The sequence below is a fragment of the Saccopteryx leptura genome, chromosome 4 (genome assembly GCF_036850995.1).
Source record: "Saccopteryx leptura isolate mSacLep1 chromosome 4, mSacLep1_pri_phased_curated, whole genome shotgun sequence".
NCBI classification, from domain to species: Eukaryota; Metazoa; Chordata; class Mammalia; order Chiroptera; family Emballonuridae; genus Saccopteryx; species Saccopteryx leptura.
Window position 1 is genome coordinate 98,404,923 of NC_089506.1, and position 16,890 is coordinate 98,421,812.

Sequence of the window (16,890 nt, forward strand, 5' to 3'; positions counted from 1 at the left end):
CTTCAGACATTGCCAAATGTCTCCTAGGGAACAAAATCCAAATCAGAGAGTTAGGAAGCACTGCTCTGGAGAATTGTGATAAAAATAAAATGATAGTACACAATTAAGACTATGTAGTCTACAATCATCTATGAGATTATTTACAAACACTGTCTTTTAGTCTTTTGCAGGTATTTTCATTTTTGGCTCTTATTATTTCTATTACATGCACAGATATACACATAGCTGTGATAATTTTCATATACAGGCATCCCTTGCTTTTCAAAAACACAGTATACAACCTTGCTTTGCAAAAAAACCTGTATCACTACGTTTTCGCTAACCAAAAGAAAATCGAAATAGGATTTTAGCTTTCACACAAAGAGTGAATAGCATTCAGTGACTGTCTTGCATGAGCCATTACAGAAGCAGTGTGAACCCCAAGCAGCAAGATGGGCCCCACCAAGCTTCTTCCCCAGGACCTACAATCACCATCTCAGCAGCAACCTGCCATGGCTTCCAACTGTGTCTGTAAACATCTGTGTTTCATCTCCACTTATATGTATATCTGTTAGCAAGATGTATACAAAGGTATTAGAAAACCCTGAGAGAGCTTATAAGGGTGTTTACGTACTTAGCATAAAACTGGACTTAACTAAGGATTTTCATTGTGATGAACAACAAAGACATTCTGAGTATGACGAACCTGCTGCATAGATCATTTGTAATATTTACACTCAGAGGGAAACTTGAGAACTGCCAAAATGACTATTGGTTTTGCTAATAACAGGTGGTCTCTTTTGGCTGGCACCCAGTAATAGATAAAATGAAAAATCTATTGCTTGAGTGGGTTGACGGGTGTACAAAGCATGGTTTTCTGTTATATTATACTCTAAGAGAAATAAGTTTTTTTAATAAATGAAACCACACAGTACAAAGATTATTTCTACTTTATATAGGCAGTGTATTTATCATATTATTCCTGCTTTTACTATCTGACAGTGTTATTTTAGGAATGTATTTTGGTGTGATTTGGTAGGTTATTTTTTGGATCTGAGACCCAGAATTTTTTGCATATATACCAATGGTAATTACTTATTCCCTTTACATCATTTTGGCTTATGAAAGGCTTCATGGGGGTGCTCTACTTTCAGATGACAGGGAGAACTTGTATTTATCTCAAAAAGATGACATTAAAAATTCACAATACTCTAAGCTTCTCGTTTCTTCTGTGCTTTAGCACAATTTACCTAAACTAACACTTCAAGTAAAAATCTTCATTGTAAGGTTCCCTAAATCAGCAATCTGAATAAAATATAAACTTCTGAACATCAGTGCAAATTAAATTTCACTTGTTTATTAGAAAAAAAATAAAGTCTGACCTGTGGTGGCGCAGTGGATAGAGCATCAACCTGGGATGCTGAGGACCCAGGCTCAAAACCCTGGGGTTGCCAGCTTGAGCTATGGATCATAGACATAACTCCATTGTCGCTGGCTTGAGCCCAAAAGTCACTGACTTGAGCAAGGGGTCACTGGCTCAGCTGGAACTCCCTGGTCAAGGCACGTATCAAAAAGCAATCAATCGTCACCCTGTTAAATTTAAATGTCTAAAAAAAAGCAATCAATGGACAACTAAAGTGCTGCAACTATGAATTAATGCTTCTATCTCTTTCCCTTACTTTCTCCCTCACTAAAAAAAAAAAAATCTGTAATCAACACAAAATACCATTAAAAGGAGAAAAAAATTGGTGTTGGGTTTCTATAATTAACTTGAATGACACAAAATTTAACTATGGTATTTAAGACACAAGAGAATAGATTAATATATTAACATATAATTCTAATACTTACTGTCTAATTTCTGTCCTTCTGTGAAAGTTTGTAAAGCAGCAGCATAGTTTTTTTCATGGTATTCACATATCCTTTGTGAGCATATTAAAAACAAATATCACACACATATGAGATCATGAAAAATAGCCTCCTTCCTAATTAAAATATCCTAGTACTCTCTTTTGTTTCCCTTTTTAAAAAATGTATATATATATTAATAAGCCAAGAGATTGTCTAAAGTACTTAACATCTAGTGTAATTACCATTAATATCCAATTTTGGAACTCATTTCAGAAGGACTTTCTTTATTTTAACTGTATACCCTTGCTTAAGCCAAAATATAGTAAGGAATTACAAGAGATTTCTTAAAGAAAAGTCACATCAACAAAAACAAGATGAATACTAAGCACACAGAATATAGTTTTCATAGCATTAAATGTAGCCTGTCCAGCTTGGTTGTGGAATAAATGCTCTGTAATCAAAGATAGTAAATTCCAAATGATGAACAAAAAGGAATTTGAGCCTGACCAGGTGGTGGCACAGTGGATGGAGCGTCAGACTGGGATGCGGAAGACCCAGGTTCGTGACCCCGAGGTCACCAGCTTGAGCGCAGGTTCATCTGATTTGAGCAAAGCTCACCAGCTTGGACCCAAGGTCACTGGCTTGAGCAAGGGGTTACTCAGTCTGCTGAAGGCCCGCAGTCAAGGCACATATGAGAAAGCAATCAATGAACAACTAAAGTGTTGCAATGCGCAACAAAAAACTAATGATTGATGCTTCTCATCTCTCTCTGTTCCTGTCTTTCTGTCCCTGTCTATCCCTCTCTCTGACTCACTGTCTCTGTAAAAAATAAATAAATAAAATTAAAAAAAAAAAAGAAAGCAATCAATGAACAACTAAGGTTTCGCAACGAAAAACTGATGATTGATGCTTCTTATCTCTCTCTGTTCCAGTCTGCCTGTCCCTTTCTATCCCTCTCTCTGACTCTGTCTCTGTAAAAAAAAAAAAGGAATTTGAAATCCATAAGTTTCATTTACACTTTGCAGTTACTTCAATCATTGCTATTTTAAAATATACTAACTATATATCTCCTATCACATACTGCAGTTAATGTAACAGAAGCATAAATTATATTTAAAATTGAATCCTAAAGGCCCTGGACAGCTGGCTCAGTGAATAGAGCACCCTGTGCAGATATCCAGGTTTGATCCCCAGTCAGGGTACACATGAGAAGCGATCATCTGTCTCTCTCTCCCCCGCTTCTCTCTTTCTTCACTCCTGCAGCCAATGGCTTGGTGGTTGCAGCCAATGGCTCAGTGGTCCGAGCACTGGCCCCAGATGCAGGTTTCTGGGTGGATCCCAGTCAGGGCGCATGCAGGAGGTTGTCTATCTCCCCTCCTCTCATATAAAAAAAAATTTTTTTAATCCTTTTTGTAATAAAGTCTATTTTCTACCTTTATATTTAAATAATAAAGTAAAATAAAAAAGTTGAATCCTATCTCAGCTATAGAATGTATAAATACAAAATTTACTAATTATATAAAGCTTACCATTAATTCATTCAACAAACTAAACACCTATTGTCCAGACCCAACAAGAAGAATAGTTATTGCATACCCTTTTCTCAGCATAGCAGTAGGATTATTTGGATTAAGTTCAAGAGATTTCTTCGCATCAGCAATAGCATCTATATACCAAAAAAAAAAAAAATTTTTTTAATCAGTTTTTTTGGATCCTATCAAATATGACATATACAATTTAAATCAGTCTTAGGTTTTTAGGTTGGAAAAATGGACAATGAGTTTTAAATTAGGAAAAGCTAATTCACAATGTAATTTGATAAATATACCCTCATAACTTCTATTAGTCTACTACTTAATTCCCCTTTTAAAGCTCTTCAATTAACAAAGCTGTGTCACAAAATTCATCGCATTTTCTCATTATCATCATTTATGCAATTTGACACAAGGCATTTAATTTTTCCCTAACTAGATTTTCTATCCAGAATAATTCAAGTTACACAATAAGGAAATACAGTCATTATAAAAAATTCAAATAATTTAAAGACTCTGCAAGACAGTAAATATGATGCTATTCTGTTAGCATATCCAATAACCACAAATGAAATCTGTACAAATTCTCCACCTACTGAAGGAAGAACACCCATTAAATTTAAACGGCTACTGCTCAACATAAGGTTTGTCTCATTTCAGCTACTTCATGTTGTATGAAAGACTAGTTTAAAAATCCCCAAAGATGATCTCTATTTGACTCATTGTATCTTGAACAAAATTTATAAGTAACAAATAAAAGACCAAGTAATGGGCCCTGGCCAGTTGGCTCAGCGGTAGAGTATCAGCCCAGCGTGGGGAAGTCCCAGGTTCAATTCCCAGCCAGGGCACACAAGAGAAGCGCCCATCTGCTTCTCCACCCTTCCCCCTCTCCTTCCTCTCTGTCTCTCTCTTCCCTTCCTGTAGCCAAGGCTTCAGTGGAGCAAAGTTGGCCCAGGCACTGAGGATGGCTCCATAGCCTCTGCCTCAGGCACTAGAATGGCTCCAGTTGCAGCAGAGCATCGCCCCCTGGCAGGCATGCCAGGTGGATCCTGGTCGGGCGCATGCGGGGAGTCTGTCTGCCTCCCCCCCTTCTCACTTCTGAAAAATACAAAAGAATAAAAAAAGACAGTATGTTTTGTCAGAAGAGTTACCACAGTAATTCCCAAGAAGGATGTGACAATAAGATCTTTGACAATAACATTGTGCATCATCTGGTTTCTGTTCCAAAGCGTTAGTCAGCTCCTATAAATACAAACATGATGAGTATAAGTAAATGTTTTTAAAAAGTCAATGAATTCTAATTAAACATGATTTTTAATCAAGTAAACTATTGTCATAAGCTATTTGGAACAAAGATAACAGGGAAACAAGCTTGGAGCTTTTCTTTGCAAGAGGATCAATATCCCTCTTTCTCCTTCCCTCTCCCCACAAAAGCCCACAATCTAATATAATATCTAGGTAAGGCACTTAGCAGTTACTGACTTATAAGAGGTACTCAATAAATAGTAATTATCACCTCATTTATTCTGAAGTGTTTAGCTGATACACATTGACCATCACAGATTTTTCTCCTAATTTGGAGAAGACTCAAAGATCATGCAGAATTTGAGATGCCTAGAAAATGTGAGGCTGTCCAGTAAAAAAAACAACTTGGAAGTTAAATCTAGAGTTCATAAAGGTTAACAGATCAATAAATACATAATTAAGTTTAGCTGGCCCTCTCCTAGCCTCAGTGAATAGCAGACAACTCTAAGAAATTTGAGCAGCGGGCCCTGGCCAGTTGGCCCAGTGGTAGAGCGTCGGCCTGGTGTGCAGAAGTCCCTGGTTCGATTCCCGGCCAGGGCACATAGGAGAAGCGCCCATCTGTTTCTCCACTCCTCCCCCTCTCCTTCCTCTCTGTCTCTCTCTTCCCCTCCCGCAGCCAAGGCTCCATTGGAGCAAAGTTTGCCCGGGCGCTGGGGATGGCTCCATGGCCTCTGCCTCAGGCACTAGAATGGCTCTGGTTGCGACAGAGCGACACCCCGGATGGGCAGAGCATCGCCCCCTGGTGGGCATGCCGGGTGGATCCCCGTCTGGCGCATGCGGGAGTCTGTCTGACTACCTCCCCGTTTCCAGCTTCAGAAAAATACAAAAAAAAAAAAAAAAAAAAAGAAATTAGAGCAGCGGTTCTCAAGCTGTGGGTCGCAACCCCAGTGGGGGTCCAACGACCAAAACACAGGAGTCACCTAAAGCCATCTGTGTTTTCATTGTTCGACCCCCGCCAGGGTTGCGACCCACAGGTTGAGAACCGCTGAATTAGAGGATTCCACTGAAAGGCCAGAGAGAATACCTCATACTACCAAGAGATCAAGAGTTAACATTAGAGAGATTAAATTTTTGCTACCCTGAGCATTCATAGTATGTAAGTGGTAGCTGGAGCAATAACGATCGAAGAAAAGATAGCATGATTAGTGAGACCAAGGACAAATGGAGGCAAATAGGAATAATTTGGCTCTCTACCCATTACTTCTTACACCCTAGGGCAGTGGTTCTCAAACTTTTTGATGTCAGGGCACATTTAAAATCCTACAAATAATTGTAGGCGCACTATATACAAATTTCTGAGAAATATGTTATAACAATTAAGTCAAATATTAAAGAAAAAAATATAAAGTCCAAGTGTGCTTTTATGGTAATTAAATGAAATATATACAACAAAATTAAATTTATTGACATTAAAAAACATTTTTGTTACTTTTTTTTTTTTTTTTGTATTTTTCTGAAGCTGGAAAAGGGATGCAGTCAAACAGACTCCGGCATGCACCCGACTGGGATCCACCCGGCATGCCCACCAGGGGGCGATGCTCTGCCCATCTGGGGCGTTGCTCTGCCGCAATCAGAGCCATTCTAGCGCCTGAGGCAGAGGCCACAGAGCCATCCTCAGCGCTCGGCCAAACTTTGCTCTAGTGGAGCCTTGGCTGCGGGAGGGGAAGAGAGAGACAGAGAGGAAGGAGGGGGGGAGGGGTGGAGAAGCAGATGGGCGCTTCTCCTGTGTGCCCTGGCCGGGAATCGAACCTGGGACTCCTGCACACCAGGCCGACGCTCTACCACTGAGCCAACCGGCCAGGGCCTTATGTTACATTTTTATGATTTTTAGACTTTGTAAAAAAGAAGGATTAAAAAATAAAGACAAAAAAGTAATCTTTTTACAAATATAGGTACATTCTTAGTAAGATTTAGTAAATTTGGCAGGTCCCAATGAAAATGTGTTTTTTCCTTCTTGCGTTTATGAGAAACATGAGCCTGATGTGTCAGAGATTTCTTCAATGTTTGGGCATATTTTTGAAAGGCAAACTCTCATTTCCTCATCAATACATTGAAGAATTCCTCTCTTTTCACTCTTAATTTGTGTTGAGTGCAGAAAACCCCCACCATACATATCATGTTAACCTTACACCAAACAAAGGATAGAAGAAACTTGCCTCCAGTCTTTCCAGGGAACATGGGGGGTAGTGTAAACAATCCAGCACCACAGCTTAACAGCCTCCTACAACCTAATCAGGCAAGTGAGGTGGGGGTTGGGCAGACTGTCAGTTTACAGCCAATTCCCCACACCTCTGTGCCCCAAAAACCTAAACTCCAGAAACCCTGTTAGTTTTTTGGTCCCCAACAGGCACATATTTCTCTGGAATACCATAGGGAACACCTGGAAATCTTCTAGGGCAGTGGTCCCCAACTTTTTGGGGCACGGACTGGTTTAATGTCAGAAAGTATTTTCATGGACCGGCCTTTAGGGTGGGACTGATAAATGTATCATGTGACCGAAACAAGCATCAAGGGTGAGTCTTAGACGAATGTAACAGAGGGAGTCTGTTCATTTTTTTAAAATAAAACAGCCTGACCTATGGTGGCGCAGTGGATAATGCATCAACCTGGAAATGCTGAGGTCGCCGGTTCGAAACCCTGGGCTTGCCTGTTCAAGGCACATATGGGAGTTGATGCTTCCAGCTCCTCCCTCCCTTCTCTCTCTCTCTGTCTCTCCTCTCTCTCTCTGTCTCTCCCTCTCCTCTCTAAAATGAATATAAAAAATAAAACATCATTCAGACTTAAATATAAATAAAACGGAAATAATGTAAGTTATTTATTCTTTCTCTGTGGACCTGTACCAAATGGCCCACGGACCGGTACCGGTCCGCGGCCCGAGGGGTTGGGGACCACTGTTCTAGGGCGCACACTTTGAGAACCACTGCCCTGGGGATTTGGTAGACTTAAAAGGTAAAATTATGTCAATAGCCACACCTGACCTGGCTTTAACCAAACAGTGTGATGATTCTCAGAAAGCAACGAATATTATATTTGGTAGTCATATACCTAAAAGCCAAACCACTTTTTACCATTTTCACCCTTACTGACCTGATGCAGAAGTAATGAAAATCAGATCTTGTTACTATGTCTCTGCCCAAAATTCTCCAATGTCTTTCCACCTGACCCAGAGCAGAAGCCTAAGTCCTTCTAATGCCCCAAAGGCCCTTCTTGATATGACTCTGCTATCACTCTGATGTCATCTTTTACTACTTTCCTCCTTACTCCTCCATTCTAGCCCAATGGCCTCCTTGCTCTTCACACACGAGCAGGACTCTGCACCTGATGCTCCCCACTAGAATGCTCTTCCCCTAGATGTACAGATTCATTCCCTCATGTCCTAGTTACTCTGACAAGACTGTGCCAGGGACAGGATTCACATCCAATTCTGATTCCAAATTGGACTTGAACCACTAAATGGCACTATCTCTTGATCAAGTTTCTTTACTCCAAGTTTTTTCCGCATACCATCTGACACTGGTATTGTTTTCTAATACTTTGAAATTCCTAAATAATACCATCTTGTACTAAACTTTCAATTTTGAAAACAGCCGATAGCATCTTTCCTATCTATTCAAATGTATCTGCAAACCAAATTTCTAGCCTCTCCTCAGCAAAACAGATATAACCATGGGTCCAGAAGGCTGTTATACATACTAATACCTAAATCAGCAATTCAAAACTGTTTTTAAACAAATATTAGGTAACCAAGATAGGTCCAACACTGCAGATATGAACATAAGTAACATTCCTTTTCTTAAAAAGGTAAAAACGCCTGATCAGGCGGTGGCGCAGTGGATAGAGCGTCGGACTGGGATGCGGAAGACCCAGGTTCGAGACCCCAAGGTCGCCAGCCTGAGCGCTGGCTCATCTGGCTTGAGCAAAAAGCTCACCAGCTTGGACCCAAGGTCGCTGGCTCGAGCAAGGGGTTACTTGGTCTGCTGAAGGCCCATGGTCAAGGCACATATGAGAAAGCAATCAATGAACAACTAAGGTGTCATAACGAGAAACTGATGATAGATGCTTCTCATCTCTCTCCGTTCCTGTCTGTCCCTATCTATCCCTCTCTCTGACTCTCTCTGTCCCTGCAAAAAAAAAAAAGGTCAGGTAAAAACTTATGAATTTCAAACAACCAACTTGCAAATGACCTTTAAAAGCATAAACCAACTGTTGGTTAAGAAGGGCAATTTATGGTGACTCAGTTAAAGAAACTAAGCAATTGACTTACTAGGCTGTTACATAAAAACGTTACCAAAAAACTACTGAGCACAAACTGAACATTATGATACATAAACTTGTAAATCATGAATAAACCACAATAATCAGTTTATTTTGAATAAGCAATATACAATTTAAGAAAACCAGAAAAAGTAAAGATAAAATAATAAATTATGGCTGCATTAACTACACCTGATGACTAGCATGTTTTCAGAGTTCTACTATTTCTAGGACAACAGTTGCTGGCTGCTAGAGACAAGGAAGGAATCTCAAAAGGCAAAAACTTCAGTGCTGACATTCGGATCAGAGTGGTAAAAAGCTATTACTTGGCCCTGGCCGGTTGGCTCAGCGGTAGAGCGTCGGCCTGGCATGCGGAGGTCCCGGGTTCGATTCCCGGCCAGGGCACACAGGAGAGGCGCCCATCTGCTTCTTCACCCCTCCCCCTCTCTTTCCTCTCTGTCTCTCTCTTCCCCTCCCGCAGCCAAGGCTCCATTGGAGCAAGGATGGCCCGGGCACTGAGGATGGCTCTGTGGCCTCTGCCTCAGGCGCTAGAGAGGCTCTGGATGCGGCAGAGCGATGCCCCAGAGGGGCAGAGCATCGCCCCCTGGTGGGCATGCCAGGTGGATCCCGGTCGGGCGCATGCAGGAGTCTGTCTGACTGCCTTCCCGTTTCCAGCTTCAGAAAAATACAAAAAAAAAAAAAGGCTATTACTTAACAGAGATCAATGTGAAACATACTGTAAACATGTCCAAAGATATACTTACTCATATAAAATGAGATGTTACAAACAATTTATAGTTCTCAAAAAAAAATAAAAATCCTGGTAAACTATGAAATATAAGTTATGCTGAAATCTTTACTAAAACAATGGTGAGAGAAGTACCTGGTAACCCAGAATAGGGGAAAACTTCTTAGGGCAATAAGACTGTTTCAGACTTGAATCTCTTAGAAACAATTTTCCAAGTCTTTAAAATTTTAAGCTCTTTCAAAATGCTACTCAACAATGACCCTGACTGGCTGTCTCAATGGATAGAGCATCAGCCTGGCGTAAGGATGTCCCAGGTTTGATTCCTGGTGAGGGCACACAAGAGAAGTGACCATGTGCATGGGGTCTCTCTCTCCCCCTCCTCTCCTTCTTCTCCTGCAGCCAGTGGCTTGATTGGTTTGAGCGTCGTCAGCCCCAGGCACTGAGGATGGCAAGGTTGGTCCCAGTGCATTTGAGCATCTGCCCCAGACGGGGTTGCTGGGTGGGTCCCAGTCAGGGCACATGCAGGAGTCTATCTATCTCTCCTCCTCTTAAAAAAAAAAGAATAATAGTAATAATAAAATGCTACTCAACAAGGTAAATGGTTATTAAGGTTAAAAGCAAAAGCAGCCTTGCTCAGACTGACAGAAAGCTTAAAGGCCTTTAGTTCTGGGTATCTCAATTCGATTTCATTTTCTGTTTTCTTCCAGCCACAGCCAATTCCCAATTATGGATGATAAACAATATCAACCCTACTCTCTTCCTAAAATACTCAATGCTGCTGGAGAAAACTCATAACCATGCAAAACCGGTACCAATGCACATGTATGCTAACCAGCTATGCTCTCAACAAGGTTATTTGTGATCTGCTACCAAACATTTAATTATATCATACACCCCCAGTCCTGCCCCCTCCTCCAGATGACCATAATGTATTCAACCCAGGGACTTATCACTTCTAAACGGTACAACCTTGAGCAAGTTAATCTCTTTAGCCTCAACTTCCTTTTTAAAATACAAATACCTACACCTTACAGTTGTTTCAAAAATTACGGTTAAGAGTCATTAAGCACATCTGAGTGCCTACCACATCCTAGGCACTACACTAAGAACACATGGCAAACAAGATACACAAAATTTCTGCTCTCTTGATATTTACATTAGGGCCCAAATTAAATACAGGGTGATTAGAAAAGACAGTTTCTCTGAGAAGGTTGACATTTCTAAGGTGATGAGTATCCCCAGGCAAAACATGAAATAGGTCAGACAGAGTAAGTATATTTTAGGCAAAAAGAACTACAACTCCAAAGGCCACGCCACCCAACAGGATTAAGCATGACAAATTCAAGTAACAAAAAGCCAGCCAGTGTGGCTTGAACATAGACAGCAAAAAAACTCCAAGATACCTACTTCAAAAGCCTCAATATGTGCCTTATGTTACTTATCTTCATAATGACCCTTTCGAAGTCCTCTATTTTGCAATTTAGAGACAGAAATTATAATCCAGAGTGATAACAGGAACTTTCCTGAGGTTACAAAATTATCATGAAAACAGGATTAGACACAACAGTCATGCCAACTGTTAGAATAAATTACGCTACATTTATACAATGGAATACTACATTGCCACTAAAAAGAACTACCACTTCATACCACAATATGGTCCTCACCCAATGTTTGAAGCAAGACAGAGTGCCCTATATTCAACTGAATACCTCACCTATGGTTCTATTTTTGTGAAGTTCAAGAACAAGTGAAACTTGCCCAACCAGGCAGTGGTGCAGTAGATGGAGCGTCCTACTGGGACATGAAGGAGCCAGGTTCGAAACTCTAGGTTGCCAGCTTAAGCGCAGGCTCATCTGGTTTGAGCAAGTATCACCAGCTTGAACCCAAGGTCGCTGGCTTGAGCAAGGGGTCACTCAGTCTGCTGTAACCCTTGTAGCCCCCTGGTCAAGGCACATATGACAAAGCAATCAATGAATAACTAAGGTGCAGCAACGAAGAATTGATGCTTCTCATCTCTCTCCCTTCCTATCTGTCTGTCCCTCTCTCTGTCTCTGTCACAAAATAAATAAATAAAAAAGAACAAGTGAGCTCACTGACAGTGATGGAGGTCACAATAAGGGCTGTCTAGTGGGAAAGGAGAATTATTGGCTGGGAAAAAGTACTAGAGAACTTTGCTTGGATGAAAGTGTTCTATATATGTACTGATCTGCGTGATGTACACCTATGTAAAACAAGAACTTCATTAGTTGCAGACTTCAGATGTGTTATCTTCATGTCAAATTTCAATTAAAAGAAGTAAATTAAGTGAGATGGAAAGTGACAAAAATATCCTTCAAAAGCAATTTTTATATAAACTGATTTCCAAAGGTGGCACTGAACCTAAGAGGACCATAACAAATGTAAATTCTGAAAATAGCTATCTAGCTGACATAAGGAATTGTGGAGAAAAATTCTCAGCATCATTGTTATACTACTCAGTAACAGTATTCTACTACTGACCCCAGAGGTCTCACTAGGAAACACCATAATACAACTGATTGATTAATCAACCATTTTATTTGAAGGACTTCATATACAGATCCAAAAATCATATTCTGGCCTAAGAGAAACTAAGGCAGTGGTAGTCAACCTGGTCCCTACTACCCACTAGTGGGCATTTCAGCTTTCAAGGTGGGCGGTAGCAGAGCAACCAAAGTATAAATAAAAAGATAGATTTGCTTGACGAGGTGGTGGCACGGTGGATAGAGCATCGGACTGGGATGCGGAAGACCCAGGTTAGAGACCCCAAGGTCACCAGCTTGAGCACGGGCACATCTGGTTTGAGCAAAAGCTCATCAGCTTAGACCTAAGGTCGCTGGCTCGAGCAAGAGGTTACTCGGTCTGCTGAAGGCCCGTGGTCAAGGCACATATGAGAAAGCAATCAATGAACAACTAAGGTGTCGCAATGAAAAACTGATAATTGATGCTTCTCATCTCTCCCCATTCCTGTTTGTCCCTGTCTATCCCTCTCTCTGACTCTCTGTCTCTGTAAAAAAAAAAAAGAGAAGAAATTACTTCATTTCTCACAAGGAAATAAGTCATGAACCCTTCTAAAAGGGCACAGAATCTTGAAAATACTCTGGTTCAAATCCCCCATTTGACTAATACAAAAAAAAAAATAGATTTCACTAGAGTAAGTTGTTTTATAAAGATTTATTCTGCCAAACTTAGTGAAAATCCGACATAAAGTACTTGGTAATTATTATTATATGCTTTAACTTGCTGTAACTCTGCTTTATAAATTTTATAAAGTAAAGTTACTTCCCTACTTTATAAATCACCATTACTGTGGAACCTGTGGGCGGTTAGAAAATTTTACTACTAATTGAGATACAAAAGTGGGCGGTAGGTATAAAAAGGTTGACTACCCGGGAACTAAGGGATCTAGCCTGTGGTTTCCTCCCCACCTCATCTCAGACACCCTTTTCACCCCACTCTAGTGGAATGCGCATTTTTGCTGCTCCTTGTACAGGCCAGCTTCATTTCTATATCAGGACCTCCGCAATGAATCCTTTTCCTGCCTGGAATGCTTTCTCCAGAGCTTCCAAGTTCATTCCCACAGGTCTCTGCTCAAATGTCATCTTCTCAGAGAGACTCTACTACCATGTGGCAAATTATTTCTAGAAGTCATAGGTAGGAAAAAATTGCCTTGCCTCAAATTGCTAAACTTAGGTATGTTAGATTATAACAACAGAACTGGGTTTGGTTTCTTTTCCCAGTGTTTCAAAGCAAGAAACCCCTGGCTAAATTTTGTGACCCACTGCATCATGTATCCTTAGCTTGTGCTCTTTATTACTTTGTATTATTTAACTCTTAGTCTTTCACTTCACACAAACACAGAGTGCCTGGTAAGTCAATTAAACATATAAATAAGCAATTGGTATCTTGCACACAGCAACTCCAAAAAATATGGTTTGAATGAATAAGCAAATGAATCAATAATAAACAGTGGCAGGACATCTGGAAATATTCAGGGACAGGGGAGAAAAAGTTGTTATGGTAAACTGAATTCATACACTTGCACATCACCTGGTACCTAAGGGTGACAAGGGTAATTGTCAAACGAAAAAATGAATTAAATGTAATTAAGCCTAGATATTACTTTTTCTTCTAGTCAAATGCCATTAAAAGGCCCTGGCCGGTAGACTCAGTGGCAGAGCATTGCCCGCGTACGGGCACCCGGTTCGATTCCAGGTGAGGGCACACAGAAGGAGCAACCACCTGCTTCTCCACCCCTCCCTCTCTCCCCTCTCTCTCTTTCTCTCTTCCCCTCCTGCACCCACAGCTGGGTAGGTGCAAGGCGGCCGGGCGCTGAGGATGGCTCCAGGGCCTCCTGTCTCGAGCGCCAAAAATAGCTTCGTTGCCCAGCAACGGAGCACCGGCCTCAGATGGGCAGAGCATGCCCGGTAGGGGGCTTGCCGGGTGGATCCCTGTCCAGGCGCATGCGGGAGTGTGTCCCTCTACCCCTCCGCTTCTCACCTAAGGAAAGATAAATAAACAAATAGTCATTTTTTAAAAATCCTCCCAGGCCAACTATAGATGTCAACTACAGAAACAGACAAGGTTTTTCTACAGAGCTGCGAGGATGCAGAAACGGCCCAGGAGCGGGAGGGGGCCAGTCCAGGGGTCGGGGGTAACGGCGACACTAGGGGACAGAGAAAGGAGAGGCAGACGGTGTCACTGCCAGGACCGAGACACCGCGAAAACAGCCGACCCGGCCACAGGAAGGCGTGTGCTGGGGAGATGTGGCTTCCCCCACAGAAGAGAGGGAGGCTGAGACGGGTTCGCTCACCTCTAACGCCGCCTGGGGGTCCTCGTCGATAAGAGCGTCTGAGAAGCTCCGGAAAAACCTGACAGGAAAACAACGACTTCAGTGGGGCTCACCAACCGAAGAAAGGGGGAGGGAGAGTAAAAATCAATAGCAAGAGGAAAACACGGACCTCTGGGACGTCGCAGGTCCTGCTGCAGCCGCCGCCATCCCGAAAAGTCACTGTTACTATTGCTGCAGCTGCTACAACAGAGGTTACCAGGTTCGCCGCCGCCCAAGGGGGAAACTTCTGGAGAAACACCAACCGAGCTTCCGTCCTAAGTAGCCAACGAGCAGACACGCAGCGTGTCGCCTGGAGGAGGGGAGGTGCAAGGCCGGCGCAAGGATCTCTGGGATCTTGGAGGACCGACTCTCCCGGCTCAACCAACTTCCGGTTACGCGTGCTCCCAGTCCCCGCCCCTCGCAGCCTTGGTTGCAGAGGCCTTTGCTGTTGCCGTGGGTCCTCTTTCACCACGCGCCCGCACTCCGACGGGAATTTCTGGGGTAGAAGCTTGAGCTTTTGTAATGTACTGCCGTCCCTCAGGAAGGTGTGCGTTTGGGGGTGTTTTTTTTGTTTTGTTTTGTTTTGTTTTTAATTTTTATTTATTTATTCATTCATTTTTAGAGGAGACAGAGAGAGAGAAGGGGGGAAGAGCAGGAAGCATCAACTGCCATATGTGCCTTGACCGGGCAAGCCCAGGGTTTTGATCCTGCGACCTCAGCATTCCAGGTTGATGCTTTATCCACTGCGCCACCACAGGTCAGGCTGGGGGTGTTTGTTAATAACAAGCCAGGTCGCGCTCCATTGTCATAATTTACCAAAGTTTTCAAGGTTGCCGGAGGCAGCCAAGCCTTAAGTGCCCAGTGACGTCGTTCGCTGCTGCCTGTTCTTTCCTGGGAGCAAGTTCCCGGATGACAGCCAGTCTCCAGGGATCTTGGCGCTGGGAAACCAAACGGAGTAGGACCCTCCGGAAGTCGTTCTGCCTTTTCAGAGGCTATAGATAGGACTAAAACTTTGGTTCCGGTGCGGTGGGCTGTCCCATTCCCCAGAAATTTCCACCGGCCCAAGTTTTCTTCTTGGTTGTCTTCCGAGATTAAGGGAAACTTGTTCCTTCGGAAGGCACTGAATGGATGGAGGAAGGTGGCTTGAAGTTGTCTCAGAACTGCTTTACTGTGCAACCTAGTTGGTCAGGCTTTTCCTCACTGGCCTTTGACGCATGCAAATCTGGTGAAAGAAGATTCGAGCAAGTTACTGTGGACCAGAGTGGGAGGAGTAAAAGGAGTGGGAGTAAGCGGCTCAGTCAGTAGAGGGCAACAGGTAGATGAACTTGAGTGTTAGCACGCCTCAAATCTAAACTAAGCCCTGGGATTCAAAGATGTTACTGCCGGTGCTGTTCTAAGTGGTAAAATGAAAGAAGAGGAATAGTTTGTGATAGCAAGGTGGATTATTTACTGGAATATAAGCTAATATAGAAATAGATTCCTTAAAATGTGATAATTGTTACCCTCGAAGTTAGAATTAGAATTAGTTGATCAACATGGAAAAGGTAATTCAGAATAGGACTTCTGTTAGAAAACATAATGTGAACTCTTAAAATTAGTAAAGCCAGAATTTAAGTTATGTTGTATCGGAACAGCGAGAAGCAGATGTTCTGACACACAATCAAGAAGCCAAATTAAGAAATTGAGTTTTTATTAACGCCGCCTGCGTGACCGCATGGAGACCGAAGCCTTTCAAATCTTGTGGTCCGGACTACAGTCTGGGACCAGCTTTTTAAGGCAAAATTACATACTGACTGAGGAATGGGAAGGAGAGGAAGCATAGCAGTAGGACAAAGCAGTGAAACAAGCTTTGTTACAATGTTTATAGGGTTAGTTCAGGGAGAAACATTCTGAGAATACCTGCAACCTTGCAAAGCTAGCCCAAGGCCACAGTCTGGGAGACCAGCCTCAAGGCCAGGAATAGGGAGTCTTTTTAGAAAAGTAACTCCTGCCAAAAGTCTCTTTGTTTTAGAGAAAGTAAGTTCTGCTAAGAGTTATTCATGCTAAGGTCCTTTCTTTTTTTTTTTTTTTTTTTTAATAATAATTTTATTTTTTAATGGGGTGACATCAATAAATCAGGATATATATATTCAAAGAAAACATGTCCAGGTTATCTTGTTCAATTATGTTGCATACCCATCACCCAAAGTCAGATTGTCCTCTGTCACCTTCTATCTAGTTTTCTTTGTGCCCCTCTCCCTCCCCCTTTCCCTATCCCTCTCCCCCTAACCCCGCCCCCCCCCCCCCCCCCCCCCCCGGTCCTTTCTTTTCTATATTTCAGTTAGAAGCAGACTGGCTGAATAGGTGAGCAACTGCCAGGTCGTAAAGAC

The 16,890-nt window shown here is 42.2% G+C and overlaps 1 protein-coding gene across 1 annotated transcript in view; it reads right to left on the minus strand.

Annotated features, from left to right (window-relative positions):
- SUGT1 (SGT1 homolog, MIS12 kinetochore complex assembly cochaperone) overlaps positions 1–14,901 on the minus strand; it is a 52,316-nt gene extending 37,415 nt beyond the window's left edge. The window contains exons 1-5 of the mRNA XM_066380813.1: positions 14,652–14,901; positions 14,504–14,561; positions 4,514–4,604; positions 3,427–3,496; positions 1,831–1,901 (exon numbers count right to left, since the gene is read on the minus strand). Coding sequence (XP_066236910.1) covers positions 1,831–1,901; positions 3,427–3,496; positions 4,514–4,604; positions 14,504–14,561; positions 14,652–14,689 — 328 coding nt within the window. The 5' untranslated portion in view covers positions 14,690–14,901. The remainder of the gene's footprint in view (positions 1–1,830; positions 1,902–3,426; positions 3,497–4,513; positions 4,605–14,503; positions 14,562–14,651) is intronic.
- Positions 14,902–16,890: the final 1,989 nt, after the last annotated feature.